The following is a 21,866-nucleotide window of genomic DNA, read 5'->3' on the forward strand; positions in this document are numbered from 1 at the left end:
TTCAGTGCAAGAAAAAAAGAGATATACATATCAAATCAAAAGGTTAAATAAAAACCCTGTAGCCTAAATTTGATTTAGAAATATTAGTAAGAATACATGTGTTTTCTGTTTTTTAAAAAAATATTCTTTCTAGCTCTGCCTGTTACAAAGGCCTAGATACCTTGACTAACCCATAGCAATGAACACCTTTAGCATCTAGACTGTGCTACTAAATAACATTTTCCGCTAAAAGGAACAGAGCTCCTTAGAGAAATGGCTGATCAAGGTCAAGGATGAGCCCGGAATATCTTGTCATACCAACAAGCCAAGGAACTATCAAAGACCACAAGATCGTGCCCCAAAGACTTAGGGTCTAAACTGAAGAAATACAGATCTCTGTAGACCAGAGATTATACAATTTCAGCACGAAAAGGAATAAGATCTGCAAAGAATTGAAGCACAGTGAATATGTTAAAAATCTGTGAGATCATGTAATTACCCACCACCTCCCGCCACACACACCTTTGAAGGAAGGTAGGAATTCAACTCTCTATTCTGAAAACTGGGAACTAAAGAGAAAGGAAAAATAATTGCTCAACCTTTTTCCTGCAGAATTATACTGAAGTTGTTATTGAAGGGTAACCAAATAGTTTATGAACTAAATTTCTTCTTTTAGAGGAATTTGACCTAATAAATGAAGAGGGATAATAGAATTGGAATATTGCTATTTTATGACCTCTATTGAACTGATGGATGAAGGCAAATGGTTTTCAATGACTTAAAAGATTAGGTGAAACACGGATAGGAAATTTTACAACGAATGGAACAGGCTATGACACCAAAACCCACCAATGATTCTTAACGAGGCTTCATGAACCTCTTGATAAGATGCAGTGAGAGTTCACAACACTGCCTATGAAGCCTTCTTCAAAAACAAAGCAAGACAAAACAAAACCTGAACATGATGAAGTCAGCCTAGATCTTATGACCATTTTATAGGAAATACATCCCCACAGGAATATATTAAAAAAAAAAAACAAACCCAGTATGGGACCTTCTATAGATAAATCACATAAAGAGAGAGGGTCCAGAACCTGTGGATGAAAAGAGATTTAAGAGACACACCAACCAAATGCAATATAGCAAATATAGGGGTCTTATATGGAGACTGATTTACACAAACCAACTGTAAAAATGATAAAATTATGAGAAGTGAGGGCTATTTAAAACATTGCTTGGAGATCTGATGGTATTATGGAAATATTGCAAATTGGGAGAGGTGGCATGATGTTTATGTGACTATGCTTTTTTTTTTTAAAGATTTTTTGATGTGGACCATTTAAAAAAATAATTTTATTTATTTATTTTTATTAATAAGATCCAGGCTGTGCTGGGTCTTTGTCGCGGTGCAGACTTGTCTCTCGTTGCAGTGAGCGGGGGCTGCTCTCAGGTGGTGCAAGGGCTTCTCACAGAGGTGGCTTTTCTTGCTGCGGAGCATGGACTCTAGGGTGCACAGGCTTCAGTAGCGCGGCTCCCCGGCTCTAGACGCAGGCTCAATAGTTGTGGCATGTGGCACGTGGCCTTCGTTGCTCCGCGGCATGTGGGATCTTCCTGGATCAGGGATCGAACCCATCTCCTGCCCTGGCAGGTGGATTCTTTACCAGGGGAGCTGCTAGGGAAGCCCTGTGACTGTGCTTTTAATGCCCACATTTTTTTCAGATAAAGACTGAAATATATGTGGGTACAATAATTTTAATATCTGACACTTCAAAATAGTTCAAGAAGGGTAGGAGTAAGGGTGAAGAGTAGAGTGGATATAGAAAAAACAAAAGTTGCCTTGTGTTGATAATTGTTGGAGAGCAGAATATGAGAACATGGGAGCTGATTATATTATTTTCTCTATTTTTGTATTTTATTTCCATAATAAAATTTTTTACAAGTAAATGCTGTTTTTTCAAATGTTTCTCCATTTTTTAGGTACCATTTAAAACCAGTTCCCTTTCTGCTATTGCAAATACACTCATCTGCCTCCTAAACTATATGTTTTTAACTCTTTTTATCATATAAAGAGAATGCTTGTTTAAGTTGTATTTACTTGTAGTGATTTTAAAATTTTTATTGAAATGCATATTCTAGTAAGTAATATGCAGATACCCTCTATTTTGACTAACAAAGCCCTCCATTCTATGTGGCAGACAAACTCTTCCAAAGTATAGAAAAAAGGAAATACTTTAAAATCCATTTAATGAGACCAACATTACCCTGATAGCAAAACCAGACAAAGACAACACACAAAAAACAAAAGCTACAACCCTCAGAATGGGAGAAAATATTTGTAAATGAAGCAAACAACAAGGGATTAATCTCCAAAATATACAAAAAGCTCATGCAACTCAATATAAAAAAGCAAACAACTTAATAAAAAAATGGGCTGAAGATCTAAATAGACGTTTCTCTAAAGAAGACATGCAGGTGGCTAAAAAGCATATGAAAAGATGCTCAACATCACTAATTGTTAGAGAAATGCAAATGAAACGACAGTGGGGTATCACCTCAGATTGGTTTGAATGGCCATCATCAAGAAATCTACAAACAAATGTTGCGAAAAGGGGGTGGAGGAAAGGGAACCCTCCTACATTGTTGGTGGGTTATAAACTGGTGTAGCCATTGTGGACAGCAGTATGGAGGTTCCCGTAAGAAACTAAAAATAGAGCTACCGTATGATGCAGCAATCTCACTCCTGGGCATAGATCCAGAGAAAACCATGGTTTGAAAGGATACATGTATTCCGATGTTCACTGTAGCACTATTTACAATAGCCAAAAATATGAAAGCAACCAAAGTGTCCATCAGCAGAGAAATGAATAAAGATGTGGTACATGTATACCATGGAATATTACTCAACCATAAAAAGGAAAGAAACTGGGTCATTCGTAGAGATGTAGATGGAACTAGAGACTGTCATACAGAGTGAAATAAGACAGAAAGAGAAAATAAATATCGTATATTAATGCATATGTGTGAAATCTAGAAAAAATGCATATATGATCTTATTTGCAAAGCAGAAATAGAGACACAGACATGAGTAAGAACAAATATATGGATACCAAGGGGGAAAGGGAGTGGGTGGGAGGAATTGGGAGATTGGGATCAACACATATACACTATTGAGACCCTTTGTGTGAAATAGGTAACTAATGAGAGCATACTGTAGAGCACCGGGACCTCTACCTAATGCACGGTGGTGACCTTCATGGGAAGGAAGTCCAGAAGGGAGAGGATATATGTATATGTGTGGCTGATTCATTTTGCTCCTCAGTAGAAACTAACTGGGCAGGAGGAGATGGGGACGACAGAGGATGAGATGCTTGGATGGCATCACCGACTCCATGGACGTGAGTTTGAGCAAACTCCAGGAGTTGGTGATGGACAGGGAAGCCTGGCGTGCTGCAGTCCACGGGGTCGCAAAGAGTCGGACACGAGTGAGTGACTGAACTGACAGAGAAACTAACACGACACTGTAAAGCAACCGTACTCCAATAAAAATTAATTAAAAAAACCTTCAAGTGAAAAAATAAAAAAGTAAAATCATGACTTTCATGCAAATAATAAATGGTCATTATTAATCCATGAGATTTTAAAATGAACTATTATTCATGATGGAATCAGTAAGATAATATAATTAGTTTTTATAGTCCGTCCCTGACAAACTCCTCTCTATTTCAGTGAGCAGGATCGTTTGCACTGCTGTGAGCAGCAATCATTTGTATCACCATTCGTTTTCTACAAGTTAACTTCTGCCTTAACAGAGCTGTAAAATGACCTAGTTGAAAGACCAAGGTGCTCACCTCAGCAATAAAACAACCCTGCAAACGATCATAATCAGCATTTCACTGAAGTGATATTCTGTAGCTTCTCTCACCCTTTCAGCATCTTTCACAGCTTCTCCCTTCAGTGACGATCATTTTATTAACATCTCCCCATTCCCTCTTCATCCCCATCCCTTGCTTCCTTCCCCCAGATCACAACAAATCCTAGGCTTGGGTAAATGTTCCCTGTGTGTATTATGGACTGTGGGAAAATGCCTGTAAATATTTTATAAAAATGTGGAGGAAAAAAAGGCTGACCTAGAGAAAGTGTTAAGTACTACATGGAAATTGCTTTATAAAGAGTAGGTTCTGTTCTATGTTTCACAGAGGAACAGAATTCAAGCATTTGCACTGTAGGAGGAATAGTTAGGTTTGATTTAAACTGCGGCGCAGTGTGAGAGAGTGGAAGGAGCACTCAGGCAGGATTCTAGAGAGTTAATCCTATGACAAGAAAAGCCAAATAATTTAGAGATGGGAGTGAATGGTAATCAATGGGGATGAATGCGGAAGGAAAAAAGTAAAGTGGCTTTTTGCATAAATAATGGTCTTGAGAAGTGTCCTTCCCTGTGGAAACTGGAGTCATCTCCAGGGTTGAGGATGTGACTAGGAATCAAATCTGCCAGGTTTAAGGTACAGACCTCCTCAAGAAGTGGGCAAATGCATAACTGACAACGCTAGAGGTGGACAGGAGATGGGTACAGTGAAATGCTACCTGAAGACAGAGGAGCAGCTGTGGGACCATGACCACATGAGGAAGGCTGGAAAAGGAAGTGGTCTGTAGGGGAATATGATGAGTTCCATTCAGGATCTACTTATGACCTGATAAATTCATATCTTACATTTATGTGTATCAGCTCCATCTTTCTCTTGTTGCCGCTTTGCTTCAGTCTTCCCTTCAAGTTTAAATCTCTCTTGAAGAATAGAAAGAGCTTGGTTTTCTTTGATCTGACCTCATGACCAAGCAAAATGCCTTACACATAGAAGATATTGAATGGATAGGTGAATGGATGGATGGATGGATGGATAGATGGAAGAATGGATGGATGGATAGATGGGTGGATGGATGGGTAAGTGGATGAATATTCAAATATTCCTGAACAGAGGTTTCCCTTTGCTCCTTGGAGCTCCTTAGAGAAAAGTCAGGAGGAGAGCAGAGGTTGGAAAAGGCTTGCGATCTTTCCAGACAGATGTAAAAGAAGATCAGAAAGAAGAGTTGGCAGAACCTAAAAATAAGTTGTGTTTCGAGAAGTAGAGAGAGAGTAAAGACAGCTAGATTGTCTACTTGGCGTGAAAATAACAAATATATTTTATACTTATAGAATGTGAAATTAAAATTTAACCTTAAATGACACAGAAATTTATTGCTTCTAATGTCGTGTTAATGCTATCACAGTTTCGTTTTTATTTTTTTCACTTGTCTCTAACTGATTGGCCTGGTGCAGTCTTTTTTATTGCTCTAGATGGCACCTGTTTTCTTGTCAAAGCAGAGTCTTTCTGCTAAGTCATCCTGAAGTCCAACTTAACTTACAAAATGTGTTCTGTAATTAAATTAAAATCACAGGATGTTTTGGATTAGACGAATCTTCTTTCAACCAGACCCGAGGTTAGTGAGAGAGTGTGACCTATCTGGGATAGAATTCCCTCACCCAAAACAAACAGAACATTTCACTGGATTAATTTTCAACTCACTGGGAGAGTCTGGGTCCAATTTGCTGAAGATTACATGTAGTTTATGATAAAGAATATTGTGCATCTAGCAACTTCCCTCATGGTCAGTGGTTAAGACTCTGCACTTCCACTGCGGGAGACCCAGGTTTGGTCGCTGGTCAGGGAACTAAGATCTCATGTCTTGTGTGGTGCAGCCAAAAAGTAAAATAAGTAAATAAATTTTTTAAAAATTGTCAAAAAAACACTGCTGTGCATCTTATTTCTATTTATAAATTGTGTGCTACATATTCCTTATATCAGTATATCATTTATGTCCAACTCTTTGTGACCCCATGGACGGTGGCCTCTCACGCTCCTCTGTCCGTGGGATTTTCCAGGCAAGTATACCGGAGTGAATTGCCATTTCCTCCTCCAGGGGATCTTTCCGACCCAGGGATCAAACCTGCATCTTCTGTGTCTCCTGCATTGGCAGACAGATTCTTTATCTCTGAGCCACCTGGGAAGCCCTACATCAGTAAAATCTATCATAAACATAAATATGTATTTACATGTGCATATATATATATATATATATATATCTTTATACTTTATCTGTTCTTTTTTGAGGCACTGGTTGTTAACATTTACCAACACACCATTGTCCAAAACTAAAAACCATGGTGGATGGTAATAATTGAGTTGCATGAGGCTCTGGAATCCTTGGGAGATGGGGATGCTGTCATGGGCTTCATGGAGGTGATGAGGACCAGTGGAGGCTAGAGGCAGAAGAACTTGGGGGAACCATTTTTTGGGAGGCCCTTGGCTTTGCTTGTCCCACTGGTCCCTGGGGGAAGAAGGGACCAGTCACAAGGGGGCTGCTGCCTGCCTGAGGTTGTCAGTGTGCTGTGTTTTCTGGAACCCAGGATGAGATTCAGCCTCTGAGAACCACAAAACATTGTTTGAGAAGACATGGTGAGCTCAGGAACTATCAATGCCTCTAGAAACAGGAATGTTCATCTCCTTCTGTGGCTCCAGGGACTGGTCAGCACAGAACAACCTGGAGAGAGAATGGCCTAGTCTCATTGGCAGGAAAAAGTCTACCAGCCAGGGGTTTCTGTAAAGGGGCATTTTTTTCTTCAACTGGACTTAAAGGCTTGGAATTCAAACTTTATTGTGACGTGGGGGAATGGAATTAGGCCCCCAAATGTCCTTATGCATTACATGAAACTATGACATGTCCTATGGAGTGTGTCCTCAATATCTTCATATTGACAAATTTTCATGGGGGTCAAGCTTTCTGAAGTGCACTAGGACCCTGAGATCATTTCCAGGCCCCCTCCCATCCTTCCCTCCTCACCCACACCACCCACTCTGCTTTCATCTCCCCTGAACCACTAAGATGAGGCCAGAGTGTAGAAAGGACAATACTTCCCTTCCCACCTGGTCATCAACCCCCAAAAAAGGGTGGGGAGAGAGGGAGAGGAGCCTGAACAGTGGTGTGGGCTCAGCACCAGCCTTCTTTAAATCGTTGGAGAGGAGGGCCAGGTCTTGGTCCCATGTGGTACCAACACTAAAACCTGTCCTGCCTGGCCATCCTGGCTGTGGTGTATCTGTGGGAAACACCTGCCCATAGGTGAGCTGAAAGTGTCACCATCTTGGGGCCCTGGGACAAACCTCTCTGCGGTTGACATAGGGAGGGAGGGGGAAGGAGCCAGGTGGACGCAGAGGCCAGCAGTGGTGGAATGTGACCTTGATGAGAAATGAGGGCACTGGATTTCTAGGTGGGAGGAGCTTGTGTGCAGTGATGTCATTGGGAGACATATGCCTAGGGGTCTTTTCTAGAAGCCTTGTTGCATAGAAAGCAAAGTGTGTTCATGTAGAGGAAAGGCTAATGGTGTCTGAGGTGGAGCAATGGTGGTGGTCATGGGACTTGAACACTGCTGAGGAGAATCCGTGTTCTCCCCTGAGACAAGAGCAAGTAGGAGACGAGATCATTGTAGGCATTACCAGGGAGCTTGGAGATATTTAGGGCAGCGATCCCTGGAAAAGTCTGGAGTTTGTGCCTGGATTCCATCTGAACTGGGGGCAGCAATGTGAAGATTTAGCATTTGTTCCCATAGGCTGGTGTAGTGTAGAATATAACTTTTACACATAAGAAAAAAAGTATAAGATAAAGATTAAAAAGTAAAAAAAAAAATTGCATGCTGATTAAGGGAAGAATCAAGATTTGTAAATAGGAAGAGAAGACCTCTCAATTGAGTTAATAAAGATAATTATAAATGTTTTTTAAGAAGCTAAGAAAGCACAGTTAAGTCGTGGGGGTGGTGTGTGGCCAGGCAACAGAGTAATGAGGAGAAAATCCTCACAAGAAAAAAATTCAGGAAGGAAATAGCTTATTGATTTCCCCTCCTCATCTCAACCATTTGAGTTAAAGTAAGACCTGTGAAAGAACCACTGTTTCCAGAGAAATCGTCCTCAAACATGTTTCATAACACAGTTAACTCGAGTGGTACTGGACTATCTCGGGGAGGTGATGGCTTGTTATTTGGTCTGCTTGCAGTGAATGGCATTTATGTTTACCCTGCACTTTTCACCCAGTTTCTTGTAACCTGCAGAAAGTAACCCTCACAGAAAGGGCCCTACAGTCCAGCCCCTCTTCAGAATCCAGCAGATGAGGAGCTAGGGAGCTACATTTTCTGCTGACGGTGGTCATGCATGGCTGGATGATTTGTGGTCAAGACCAACAGCCATATCCATATCTCAGAGTCACTAATTACCAAGAGAAGGACTCAGCCCACAACCACTCAGAGGATAGAAAGTTCTCAGAGAGTATGCTCGAATAAGCAGAATAATCAGAGCTGTTTTTTTTTTTTAAATATAAAATCACTTTCTGATTTCTTAGCTATGCCTTTCAAATACAAGCTGTTTTCTATGGCCCTAAGGAGACATTGTGAATGGTGCCTGAGATTTTTCATAACGTTAATATCTGGATGAAAGGACCAGGTATGATCTTAGAATGAAGGCAATGACCAGGGAGAAGGGCAAAGGTCAAGGAAATGCCCCAGATTTCAAAAGGGTACATTTCAGAAATGGCCATTGGTGTGCTTGATAGCAAACCCCAGATCGATTCTAGAATAGATAACTAAAGAGGTGGTTTTAGAGCTCTTAGTAAGGCAAGAAGCTCTCAGAATTAAACTGGAAGAAGCTCTGTTTTGCAAGCATGAACTGGCAGCACCGGATGGCAAGTCAAAGAGCAGAAAATGTCTTTCTCAATCTAGTGCAGTGGGTGAGCGGGAAGGCTGAGCTCAGGTGAACCACAGGCTGAGCCACAGACAAGCAGACCTTCCTGCAGGGGCAACGGGAGGGCGGCAGGCAGATTCTGCAGGGTTTGGCATTTGACAAGGTGGGGGCTCAGAGGACCCTGGTGGGCTATAGTCCATGGGGTCGCAAGAGTCAGACATGACTTAGCGACTAAACCACCACCACTAAGGTGTGCAATCAGCAGTTTGGGAAAAACAAGGAGGAGAAAGTATGCTGCATCCTCTTGGATTTGGAAATCCAGGGGTGAGTGTGGAACTGGGTGGAAGATGTCTTTACCTCTAGAGGAGGAGCTCCACAGAGACCACAGGGAGTATGCAGGAGGCTTTTATATGATATTAAACAGTGAAAGTGAAAGTCGCTCAGTCATGTTCGACTCTTTGGGACCCCCATGGACTATACAGTCCATGGAATTCTCCAGGCCAGAATACTGGAGTAGATAGCTGTTTCTGTCTCCAAGGGATCTTCCCAACCAGGGATCGAACCCAGGTCTCCTGCACTGCAGGCAGATTCTCTACCATCTGAGCCACCAGGGGAGCCTGATATTAAACAGGGAGATGACCAAATCAGGATTCAAAATAGTTTTGAAGGCTAGATTTGTTGGTTTGAGAAAACAACCACCACAATAATAGTGAACTCATTTGTTAGCTCATTTAATTTTTTTCATAAGGGAGATATTATTATCATTCTCATTTTACAGGGAAAGAAACTGAAACACGAGAGGTTAAGTAACTAGACCAAGGTCACACAACTGATAATGGTAAACCTAGGATTTGAACAGGAAATCAGGTTTCAGGTTCTGCTCTCTGGAAGGAAGAAGGAAGGAAACTGATGGTCATGGTGTGTTTACAATCTGCCAGACACCAAATTCTCCCAAGGGAATACTTAGGAAGCTGGAAGGCCTGGAAGGAGATCAAATGATTTAAAGTAGGACCTGGTAAAAGATGATGGTGATGTAATAGAAGGTTATTTCTAGGCACTTCCCAGGTCTAGGAAGGCATCTGAAGATGAGGCAGGAATATGGCTTTTCTGTGCTGACCCCAGAACTATGTGAATTATTTGTTACCATGGCCTGGATGAATGGTGATCAGTCATGTCCATCCATTGGTTCCACATTTCTGTCTGTGAAAATCTTGGTCTCTAAGTCTGTCTTTTGACTCTGCTGACTGTGGTGTGTGATATGGGTGATATGTCTACATGGTGAGTTGCATGTGTGTGTGATGTGTAGAGGTGTTTGCATGGTGAGAGTTTGTACGGACATGTAGTTAGCTGTAGAACCAGCTGTGTCTGTGGGCATGCCTGTGCCCACATAGTGTGAGCACTCTGGTGTGAGTCTGTCTTTTGATTCTAGAGTAACTGGAGCACAGGCTGGATGGCTCACCACCCTGGGCGATGACAGTCTCCCCACCCCTAGCACTCCCGAGAGATTAATGAAGGAGCAGGAAGCAGAAGCAGAAAGAGCCCTATAAAGCAGAGGGTAGTTACTGCTCCCTAAGAACCTTTGGGTGCCCTTACAGGACAGCATTGGAATAGAAGTTCCCTGGGGAGGGCGCTGTGGTCTCCTAACCCTTCCAGTACTGACTTGAATCTGGAATAGAGGGAGTTAGGATAGTTCAGTTCAATTCAGTGGCTCAGTCGTGTCCGACTCTTTGTGACCCCATGGACTGCAGCATGCCAGGCTTCCCTGTCCATCACCAACTCATGGAGCTTACTCAAACTCATGTCCATTGAGTTGGTGATGCCATCCAACCACCTCATCCTCTGTCGTTCCTTTCTCCTCCTGCCTTCAATCTTTCCCAGCATCAGCATCTTCCAATGAGTCAGTTCTTCACATCAGGTGGCCAAAGTGTTGGAGTTTCAGCTTCAACATCAGTCCTTCCAATGAACACCCAGGACTGATCTCCTTTCGGATGGACTGGTTGGATCTCCTTGCAGTCCAAGGGACACTCAAGAGTCTTCTCCAACACCACAGTTCAAAAGCATCCATTCTTCAGTGCTCAGCTTTTTTTGTAGTCCAACTCTCACATCCATACATAACTACTGGAAAAACCATAGCTTTGACTAGATGGACCTTTGTTGGTAAAGCAATGTCTCTGCTTTCTAATATACTGTCTAGGTTGATCATAGCTTTTCTTCCAAGAAGCAAGCATCTTTTAATTTCATGGCTGCAGTCACCATCTGCAGTGATTTTGGAGCCCCCCAAAATAAAGTCTGTCACTTTTTCCATTGTTTCCCCATCTAGTTGCCATGAAGTGATGGGACCAGATGCCGTGAGTTAGGATAACATGGGTATTTTCCCAGATGACATAAATCAATTCTAGATAATTCTCTAAATAGCATCTGTTGGCTTCTCTTTGTGGCTCCATCTCCTACCAAGACCATCACCCACTGCATTCCCTTTGTTAACTGGACCGTGGAAGTGATTCCTGCTTCATTCCTTCCCACCCACATTCTCACATCTTGGAGAATAGTCCTTCCCAAGGTAGAGGGTAGGAGAGAAGCCTGTTCTGGTAAGGAAATAGAACCTGGGGCAGGAGAATCCGCTGGGCAAACCAGCAGGCAGTCCAGCCAGCTGGGACTGGAGCTCAGAGTTGAGAGCTGGCATTGGGTCAGGACTGAGTGGCCTGGCAGCTTGCAATTCGTGGGTAGGACAGTCATGAGTCAGATGTACTGTCTGGAGCCCAGACATCAGCTGGCAGAGCAAAATGTGAGGTCTGAGGTCCAGGTTTCAACAGGAGAGAGGTTTTATTGTTTTGTTTCAGAAAGTGGAAGGCTGATCATAGTGGAAAGAGCACATAGCGAGGATGCAGGACTGAGGAAGGGTCTCGACGCCCACAGTAGAGACTCAGCTTCCCTGGGGACATTTGTAAGAGTCCTAGAGAGCAGGTGAAAATCCCCAGACATGACTGGCTGGAGGTTTGTTGGTAAATGAATGAGAGCATCTCCTGTGGTCAGACAGGGAGAAAATAGCCTTCATTTTCCTGCCCATGTCACTGAGAGTCACATTTGTGTTCTGCAGAAAATGCGTCTCCCAACAAGGTGACTGCTTTGGCTGTTATAGTCATGGACTATGTTTGGTTCATATAAAGCAAAAATACTGATTCAAAGAAATCCAGTTAAAGGCAAGACTTGTGCTCTTATATCCTCCCCTCCCCCCAGCCACTAGGTCTTATTCTATGCCTGGATTTAGCAGGAGTCCTTCCTTTCTCTGCAAGGGTTAGGGGGCACACCCCTAGGGCTTGCTTAGGACCTTTGAAGTTATCAGTTCAAGATAGAGAATTGCATGATTATTTTATCAATTCTAACATACCTTAATATATTGATTTAAATATAATAACATTACTATAACATTTACTACCTTAATTCATGTTCCCTTCTGGACTGTGAACAATTTCCAGGGCAGACAGGTCTTTTTATTATTTTGTTCCAAAGTAATCAGCATGGAGCTCATGAGTTGTTCAAAAATAAGTCAATACGCAAATCAGAAATACTGATGTTTAAATATTCTCTTTCTATTTACATGTCACAGAATCTCAGATCTCAAACTGGAATTGACTTGAGGGATTACCTAGTCTGCCTTTCTGGGCTTCCTAAGTGGCTCAGTGGTAAAGAATCCACCTGACAATGCAGGAGACCCAGGTTCAATCCCTGGGTTGGGAAGATCCCCTGGAGGAGGAGATGGCAACCCACTCCAGTATTCTTGCCTGAAAAATCCCATGGACAGAGGAGTCTTGCAGGCTACAGTCCATAGGGTCTCAAAGAGCTGCACATGACTGAGTGACTGAGTATGCACACGGTCTGTATTCCAGCCAGTGCAGGAATTATTTCTACCACCTTTTAACAGAGGACCAATAGCAGCCTCCTCTGGATACTTCTAACCAGTTCTCTGTGGGACAGCCTGTTCCATCATTGGGCAACTCAGAAATTTCTCCATAGCCCCTGTGAATCTGATTCCCTAGTATCATCTACCCATCGGTCCTACTCATCTTCTTCCCATTCCTCAGTCCCTCCTACACCCAGCATATATTTTTTTTCCTTTTTCCAGGTGAAACAATTGCTCATGTGAATTTATTTCAAGACCTTTCATCCTCCTAGTTACCCTCCTCTCAAATCAATGAATATGGTTTGTATTTGTGTTCCTTAAAGTATGGTGCCCAAGTCAGCCCTATGCAATTTGACTGCAGAATATGGGGAGCATATGGGGAGAATATGTCTTCTAACTTGAACATTCTTATGCTATTAATGGCACTTCAGATTGCAATAATCCTTAGGGCTGCCACCTTTTACTGTTGTTCTTTATTAAACATCTAAAAAGCACAATTTTTTAAATTCAGTTCAGTCAACTATTATCTTTCATTCTATCCAATTGATGTTTAAAGCCAGACATTAAGTTGAGGATCTGATTGCTTGAGATCTTGGTATGTACTGGGAAACACTGTTCTGGGAGAAGGGATGGAACTTAGTTTGGGACCTGCTCTGTAGCCAGCTTCTTCTTCGGCTGCCAACAAGCCTCTGGGCAAGAACCTCAGCACATCCATGACCCCTTCATCCCTCATGAGTCACCAAGTTAGTTGGTCTTATGAGCTCTACCTCTAAGCACCCTCCTTGTTGGTTCTCAATGCTGCCCTCTTGGTTCAGGTTCTCACATGAAATACTGCAGGATCTTTCTGAAATGCAAGTCCCTTCAGAAATTCTCTGCTCAGAATGTTTCAATGGTTTTCCAGCTCCTCTATGATAAAGTTTAAATCCCTGAATGAAGCTTAAAGGTCTCTTCCCAAGTTCCCTTCTCTCTGCACCTGCACCCCATCTGAACCTTCTCCTGCACGTCCACGTGTCAGCCTTTCCGATGTGCTTGATGGTCCCTGATGCACTTGGCTCCTCCTGCCTTGAGGTCTTTGTTTCAGGCCCTGCTCTGAGTTCTCTGCACAAATCAATTCACTTCCTCCTCACCACGGCCCTCTAAAGTAGATAATATTACTAATTAATAATAATATTAATTATATTTAATTAATTAAATAGTAGTAATAATATTACTTCCATTTTACAGACAGGGGAGCTCATATTTTAAGCATTTTTGCCTGGAGTCACACAGTTAATAAATTGTAGAGCTGGATAAGTCCCCTGACCTGAAATGCCCTCCCTTCCTTTCTCTGGGCCAACTTCTACCCATCTTTCAAGTCAGTTCAAGCAATAGCTTTTCTGGGAAGTCTGCCTATGACCTGAATTTAATCCCAGACAGCATTTACTGTCCTGGGCTAATCACTTGCTAAATGATCATCTCCTCTAAGCAGTATATCCGCAGGGGATAGGCCTGTGTCCTGTCCTCACTTTGTCTCCATATCCTGCCCTGGGAATCTAATGAATGGGAAGGAGCTCATTAGCGAATAAGCAAATTAACTACTCAGAGGATTCCTTTTGTAGTTGTAATATGATGCCATGGCCATTTGCCGAACTGTTAATTTTGGTCATCAGTTTTTTCCTGTAATGTGTAAAAACATTTGGTCCAAGGTTAATTGTAGACCAGCTGTCTCCTGGAAATCTGCTCAATTATCCTGGCTTGCCAGGAGCCAGCACACGAGATCCCACCCATGACAAGGTCATGAGGAGAAGACCTGACAAGCAAGGCAGATCAGGACTTCAGGGATTTCGAAAAGCTGCCCCGGCGCTCACCTTAACGATGATCTCTGTCTTTCTGATGCATGCTACATTAGACTACTCCCTAATTTCTGTGACACGGGTAGAAGGCCTTCCCTGATCTCTCTCCAAACAGAATCAACTTAGAACTTTAATCAATATGTCCCCCAGATGGTGGTATCCTATAAGATTATCCAGGATGAAAGGAGTGTTTCAATTTAGACCCCTTTGCTGGCATTCTAGCCTGCTTGGCAAATGCGTACTAATGCACATGACTGCTCACAACACCTTAATCATGAACAGCATAAAGAACCTGATCACACAAAAGGCCCTAATAAGCACAGAGCCCTTCAGGGGTGAGGAAGCCCTATTAGAGAACATAAAAATATTATTCTAAAAAAAAATTTATTCTAAAAGTGGTTATAGTTAAAGATTTAGAAAAATAAGAGTTTAGAATTGTTAATTTTACCAGGAATGCTAAACAGGGGCTGCCTCACTGGAGCTGCAGAGTCTTTGTGTGGTAAACCTTTTAGATAAATTTAACTGATAACTTCTGCAAAAGGACTGACCTTTGTGTTCAACAAAGAATAGATTACGGAAAACAGCTTTGCATTCACCTAGGTCATAAAATGTCAATAGGCCCCAAGGCCAGAAAATAATGTACAAAACTCTCACAAAGAAGTATGCAGAAAACACCCTGGTTTCATGAAGGATAAGCTGATGTAATATTAAACTATCTTCCCCTTAAAAATGTACTAACTTAGAATATAAAAGCTACGGTAAAAAGTAAAGATTTGCCAGACTCTGCTGCCCACCCCCAGTCTGGTCTCTCTCTCTCTGTGTCTCTGTCTCTCTCTCGCCAACCCCGTTCATCCTGAGGGTACCCCTGGATCCTGCTGAGGCTGGACCCCAGCACTGGCTTTATTCAAGAGCATTACTGCTTTCTGAAGTGCCCTGCAAGTGTCTAAAAATGCATAACAGCTGTGGGTTCTAAAGCTACCAGTTCCAGCATGCTCTATGCTCAGATGCCCTTTGAGTTCATCCGCTTGAGGATGTGAATTAGTCTGTGGGTGAGTCAGGGAATCAGAGCAGAAGAGACTCACTGGCGCTAGCTGGCCACACTTGGGGTCAGATGGGCAATGAGCGAGAGAGGAGCACTGGACCTGGCAAGAAATACACCTGAACCTTTTCTACACAAAATATTCACCACAAGAAAGCAAAGACTGACAATCAGATAAGCATGAGAAGCCATAAAGGGGAGGGGGGATGGCAAAGCACTTGCCTTCCTGACCTATCTATGCAAACACCACCGAAGGATTTCATAGCCATGCTGTATTTACTGTATTTTCTTGTTTTTTAAATTATTAATTAGGCTGTGTTGGGTCTTAGCTGCAGCACATGAGATCTTAGTGCGTCTTTTGTTGCCATGCCTGGACTCTCTGGTTATGGCACACGAGTGCAGGACCGTGCAGGCAGGCTTAGCTGTTTATCAGAACTCTAACCCACATGCCCTGCATGGCAAGGCAGAATCTCAACCACTGGACCATCAGGAAAGCCCCTGTTATTTTCTTGCTTTTTGCATTCTCGGTGCTCTGGCATCCAGGGCATCGCTGTGGCAGGTAGGGGAGGGGGATACCAAGGCCAGTGGATTCTTAGAGATAAAATACGCATGCTGCTTTCAGAGACAAAGCAGCTAATCCAAAGCCCACTCTCCAGTAATCTCCTTGATCAAGCTTTCATACGTCAAGCCAATGTTCCTCCATCGTGATCAACCCGGGGTGGGTACCAGAAAACTCAATAAAAGCTCTTGCCTATGTTTTCCTCTCACTCCTCAGCCTCTTGACTGACTCTAGCGTTTCCTAGCCTGGCCCTGTGTGGGGAACCAGGCTCCTACTTCTGGGGATCTGTGAGTGTGAAAACTTCCTCCTCGATGGCATTTCCTGTCTGTGTGTCTTACCATCCCTGATTAAAACAAATTCCAGGCACATTTAAAAATACATACTTGCCTATTTCATGCAATAAGGCTTCCCAGATGGTGCTAGTGGTAAAGAACTCACATGCCAATGCAGGAGATGTAACAGACATGGGTTTGATCCCTGGGTTGAGAAGATCCCCTGGAGAAGGAAATGGCAACCCACTCCAGTATTCTTGCCTGGAGAATTCCATGGACAGAAGAGTCTGGTGGGCTACAGTCTATGGGGCTGCAAAGGGGTGGACACAACTGAGCATACACACACACACAGAGGATTCTCTTTCTTGATCTTCTCACAAATTTTGGTATGTAACTAATATCATCATCTTCTCAGTGAGAAAGGGAAACAATGAATTTAAGTAGCTTATCTGTGCATGCGTGTCACACAAAAACTTAGTGGCAGAGCTGGGACTTCAATGCAGGTTTTAGGCTGGTACAAACCCTAGACGTTTCCCCCCAAATTCTATAGACAACCATACAAAGTTATAAATATGCTCTCCTGTGAGTCTCAGTTACTCTGTAAAATGGGAACTACAGAGTACCATCTTTTGGATAAATATGATCATGTATGTGAAATCACTTTGTAAAATGCAAATCTGAATCAAATCAGTAAATTAAACTGTCTGTCATAAAGTTTTTCCCAGTGCTTAGAACCAGGAATATTTGTGGAAGCTTTGGCTATTTTTGACTGCCCAAAATACAAATAGGCTTTGCCAACGGCTCAGCAGGTAAAGAATCTGCCTGGGATGCAAGAAGCTCAGGTTCCGTCCCTGGGTTGGAAGATCCCTTGGAGAAGGAGATGACAACCCATTCCAATATTCCTGCCTGGAAATCCTATGGACAGAGGAGCCTGGTGGCCTACAGTGAATAGGGTTGCAAAGAGTTGGACACAGCTGAGCACGGCATGGTAACGGTAGGAGCATACACACACATCCTAGGTCTGGTGGGGCTCTATTTCCCACCATGAAGCCCGAAGGGGGCCTTTTCTCCCCACTTCAGCAGATGCAATATGTGATTGACACAAGGAACAGGTCCACATCAGTGGTGAGAAACTGACTTCGACATGAAGTGTGGTCCTGGCTAATGATGTGCAGTGAATCCTAACCTGTAGGATAAGCATAAACTTTAATCCAATGAACACAATAGCCTTCACTTTGTTATAAATATGACATAGGGTGTGAGACAAGGGATCAGAAGCCTCCTTCTATCTGGTTTTGGATCCCAGGTAGCAGCTACTACCATCCTGGCTGGAAACAAAAAGATGGAGCAGAAGAAACAGTCACCTTCCTACCACTGAGATGTGAGCTCTCCCGGCATCAAGATCTGTATTCACAGGAATGATTGCCACCTTTTACGGTGCACGGCTCTGTGCCAGGCACTGAACAAGGCGCTTTGCCTATGTTCTCTCATTTCATCACCATTTCACAGGTAAGAAAAACCAAACACGACAAAACAAGAGACACAGCCTAGAGTGGATATTGCATCTAAAGACAAAGAAGTGCTTTGAAAAAAAAAAAAAAAACAAAGAAGTGCTTTTAAATTGAGTCAAGAAGCTTTCAGGCCACAGTGAGGACTGAATTACAAGTGTTCCTATGATCTGAAGCTGAAGCTCCAATACTCTGGTCACTCGATGTGAGGATCTGACTCCTTGGAAAAGACCCAGTGCTGGGAAAGATTGTGTTCAGGAGGAGAAGAGGGTGACAGAGGATAAGATGGTTGGATGGTGTCATTGACACAAAGTCATTGTCATGACTTCAGGCAAACTCCAGGAGATGGTGGACAGGGAAGCCTGGTGTGCTGCAGTTCATGGGGTCACAAAGAGTTGGACTTAGTGACTGAACAACTATGGTAATCTCCTAAAATTGATTCCTTATAACTACAGTAGAAGGGGGCTTATATTTTTCACAACTGGAAATGCCTCTTGTCCAAAGATATTGCTGGCTTACATCAATCTTTTAAGGATGTCATCATTATTAATATAAATGCATTCCTAAAAATCTGTAGCTATATTGGGTCATCTTAGAGGGTTAGCAACAAGAAGGTATGACTTTGACAATGAAGTTATGTAAAGAGCAAGGAAAAGAAATCTGGCAGCTTAAAAAGATTTTCTCTTTTTTCTTTCTTAGAGGAGGCTTAATCTGGCCTAAGATTTGGCTCAAATTGACAGTATAGGCTTAAATCAATTTATTATTTTAAAAGACGATATGACCATTTTCATTCCTCTTTGGCTTCTGAGTTTTTTTTATTCAATTTGAAATTATTGTGACATTTAAGAGCTTATTGTCATAGAAAGTTTTCCAAACACCTCACTGTTATGCTTTCAAATAAGAATAAAAGAAAAGTAATCAGCACCATCAGCAATGATTGTGTGAATGAGGAAATCTAAGTTTGTGTGTCCATTTTCTTGAGAATATGAATCAGTGTTTCTGATGTTGAACATACATCTCAATAGTAACCTGTATCTTTGATAAAGATTTTGATTCAGGATGAAGAAAGTAGAAAGATTGTGTTAAATGAATTTTACAAATTCTAATTGAAGCATTGTCAGTGAACAAAGTTTTCCAAATTACCTCTCATGCGCAGCATACACGGCAGACATAGAACAGAACACACTATATTTCTATCGAGAAGCAAAGTCAAGAGGATGAAGTTTAAGGGTAGAAGATTGTTTGGATCACCATCAACAATATTTGGAAACAAAATTTCTAACTCCACATTTTCTAAGATACATTTAGGTAAGTAGCTGTTGAAGTCTTTATAAAAGGTAACAATGGTTCTTTAGCCCACTTTGGAGCTAAGGTTGATTGCCTATTTTTCACAATAACTAGGTTTCATTAGGAATAGAGAATGAAAGATAGAAGACCATAAATATATACCAGCTCAGCTGGTAAAGAATCCATCTGCAATGCAGGAGACCCTGATTCAATTCCTGGGTCGGGAAGATCCCCTGGAGAAGGGAATGGCTACTCACTCCAGTATTCTTGCCTGGAGAATCCTCATGGACAGAGGAGCCTGGTGGGCTACGGTCCATAGGGTTGCAAAGTGTCGGACATGGCTGGAGTGACTAATGCACAATGCAGCAGATCACACACACATATATATGTATATACATAAAGAACAAACCCAGAAAGAACAAAGAAATACACTTACCCACATGAGATATCTTCTACTTGCTGCCCGAGGTGGAAGTGGGCCAAAGGGTCTGTGGAATGACAACCATGTCCCCCACACCACTCTCCTTTAACAGTTTTCCCTGCACCTGGGGAAACCTTCCACAGTAGAAGGAACAATTTTGAAATATCCCAAGATAAGTTTAGAAGTAGAGACTGAAGAGAGATGAGCATTGATTCCTCTAATGAGGGCTTAGGAAAGTCCATGTTGTTTGGAGGCCTGTGTCCAAGCTTGAACTGCTCCCTTGATTGTCATTAGAATCTCCTGGATTTAACTAAATACCCTCTCTTTATCCCTTGGCACACATTGTGAACTAATGACATGAATACTTGACATGAAAACCCCTTAAAATATTATGCTTTAGTAACTTCCTGGTTAAAATTTTATTTCATTTTCTCTATTGGGGTCAAGGTTCAGTTTTGCCATTTGATTGTGAAAACTCTATGTATTATAAATTACTGGGGGCAATTTTTAGTATAATAAACCCACAACTTGTGACTGATTTGTAAACATACCTAATAGGCAGAAAACAGATGCAGATAGTAATTCCATAACACAAGGAAGTAGCCAATAATTGTTGCCCTGGAGGTATTCCAAGGTATGAAAATATCTTTCTTTGAAGTATAGTTGATTTAAATATCATATTAATTTCAGGTGTACTACATAATGATTTGATATTCTTGTAGATTATACCGGAAAATCTTTAAATTTTTTCCCTCTTTAGGATACATATACTTTTAATATGTTGCAAGGAACCCCTTGCAATAGTTTCTAATACTCATAAAGTTGAAAGTTTGTCTACGTACATATTTTTGATAAATCCTACTGACAAAAAAACTTCATGGGCATTTTATTTCCCTTAGCTAGTTTCAAAAATTTCTTGTCCTGCTATTTTATCACTAAACATAGTTCTTTAAAAATATGGAAACCCCTCTAAAAACTCTTACTCTCTCAATACTGTATGTCTTCTCATATGTTCATATCACTGTGAATATATACACACACACACACACACACACATATGAATATATACACATGTGTGTGTGGATTTCATGTTAGAATGGCCTCAGGAAATACAGGGATTTAGGATAACATAGGATCAGGACTTCCCTGGTGGTCCAGTGGTTAAGACTCTGCTTCTATTCCAGGGGGCAAAAGTTGGATCCCTGGTTGGGGAACTAAGATCTCCACATGCCAGATGGTGAAGTCAAAAAAGCAAAACAGTATAACATATGGTTTCTGGTGGTGTGTGTGTCCTATATGTGTATATATGGAGTCCTCCATGACACAGGCAAATTGAAACAAGTTTTAAAACAAGTCAGTCACTTTGCCCTTTCCCTTGGCATCTATTATTCACATTAGGTATTTCTAACAAAACAGTTTGGATTTCCTGGTGGCTCAGACAGTAGAGAATCCGCCTTCAAGGCAGGAGGCCTGAGTTTGATCCCTGGGTTGGGAAGATCCCCTGGAGAAAAGAACAGTTACCCACTCCAGTATTCTGGCCTGGAGAATCCATGGGCTGTATGGTCCATGGGGGTCACAAAAAAATGGGACACGACTGAGCTACTTTCACCATATCCATAAAGTTATTCTTAATTTTCCTTTGCCATATAAAAGGCATGATTTAATTCTTCCAGTCAACAGTCACACACATCATCCGTCTTAGGCAAATCTTGGCACTTGGATTAAGCACCCAGCTAACAGCAGGTTGTACACAGACACTTGAGCGCCTTGAAGGGAAAAGCGACATTTTGCTTCCACCCCAAACAAAGCTATTATATTTACCTTCTACTTTGAAGATAGTAAAGTGCGGTCGGCAGTGGAAAGAACCCAGCGCGTTGCCTGCGCAGTTCATCCAGAGCCCCTGGTAAACCCAAGTGGCCGTTATCACGGAGGATGCTCGGGTGGTTACTTTCCACTCATTGGACGCGGTGGCCGCGACGAGAGCGCCAAAGCCCCCGACGCCGAACACCAGAGCCGAGATCTGAGCCCTGGACATCTCGCTCAGGCGTCTCCGGGGACACTGTCCAGACGGATGGCAGCCGTGGTCTAGGCATGCAGCGGGCACGACCCGCGTGGACCAGCGTTGCAGCGAGTTAATGCGGGTAGGTCACAGCACTTCATGCTCGGATGGCCTGAGGAAGGACCGGAATTTAGGATAAAGTTTGATTTACTGATGGCATTTTAGAAGTAGCCAAAGACGATCTATCTACACGGGTATTTACTAAAACTCTGTAGACCGATTCTAAAGGTTTTGAGTTCGCAGATTTTTTTTT

The 21,866-nt window shown here is 42.3% G+C and overlaps 1 protein-coding gene across 1 annotated transcript in view; it reads right to left on the reverse strand.

Moving 5' to 3' along the window:
- CLDN10 (claudin 10) overlaps positions 1–21,608 on the reverse strand; it is a 91,305-nt gene extending 69,697 nt beyond the window's left edge. The window contains exon 1 of the mRNA XM_020901552.2: positions 21,376–21,608. Coding sequence (XP_020757211.1) covers positions 21,376–21,589 — 214 coding nt within the window. The 5' untranslated portion in view covers positions 21,590–21,608. The remainder of the gene's footprint in view (positions 1–21,375) is intronic.
- Between the last annotated feature and the right edge of the window lie 258 nt (positions 21,609–21,866).

Source organism: Odocoileus virginianus, chromosome 8 (genome assembly GCF_023699985.2).
Source record: "Odocoileus virginianus isolate 20LAN1187 ecotype Illinois chromosome 8, Ovbor_1.2, whole genome shotgun sequence".
NCBI classification, from domain to species: Eukaryota; Metazoa; Chordata; class Mammalia; order Artiodactyla; family Cervidae; genus Odocoileus; species Odocoileus virginianus.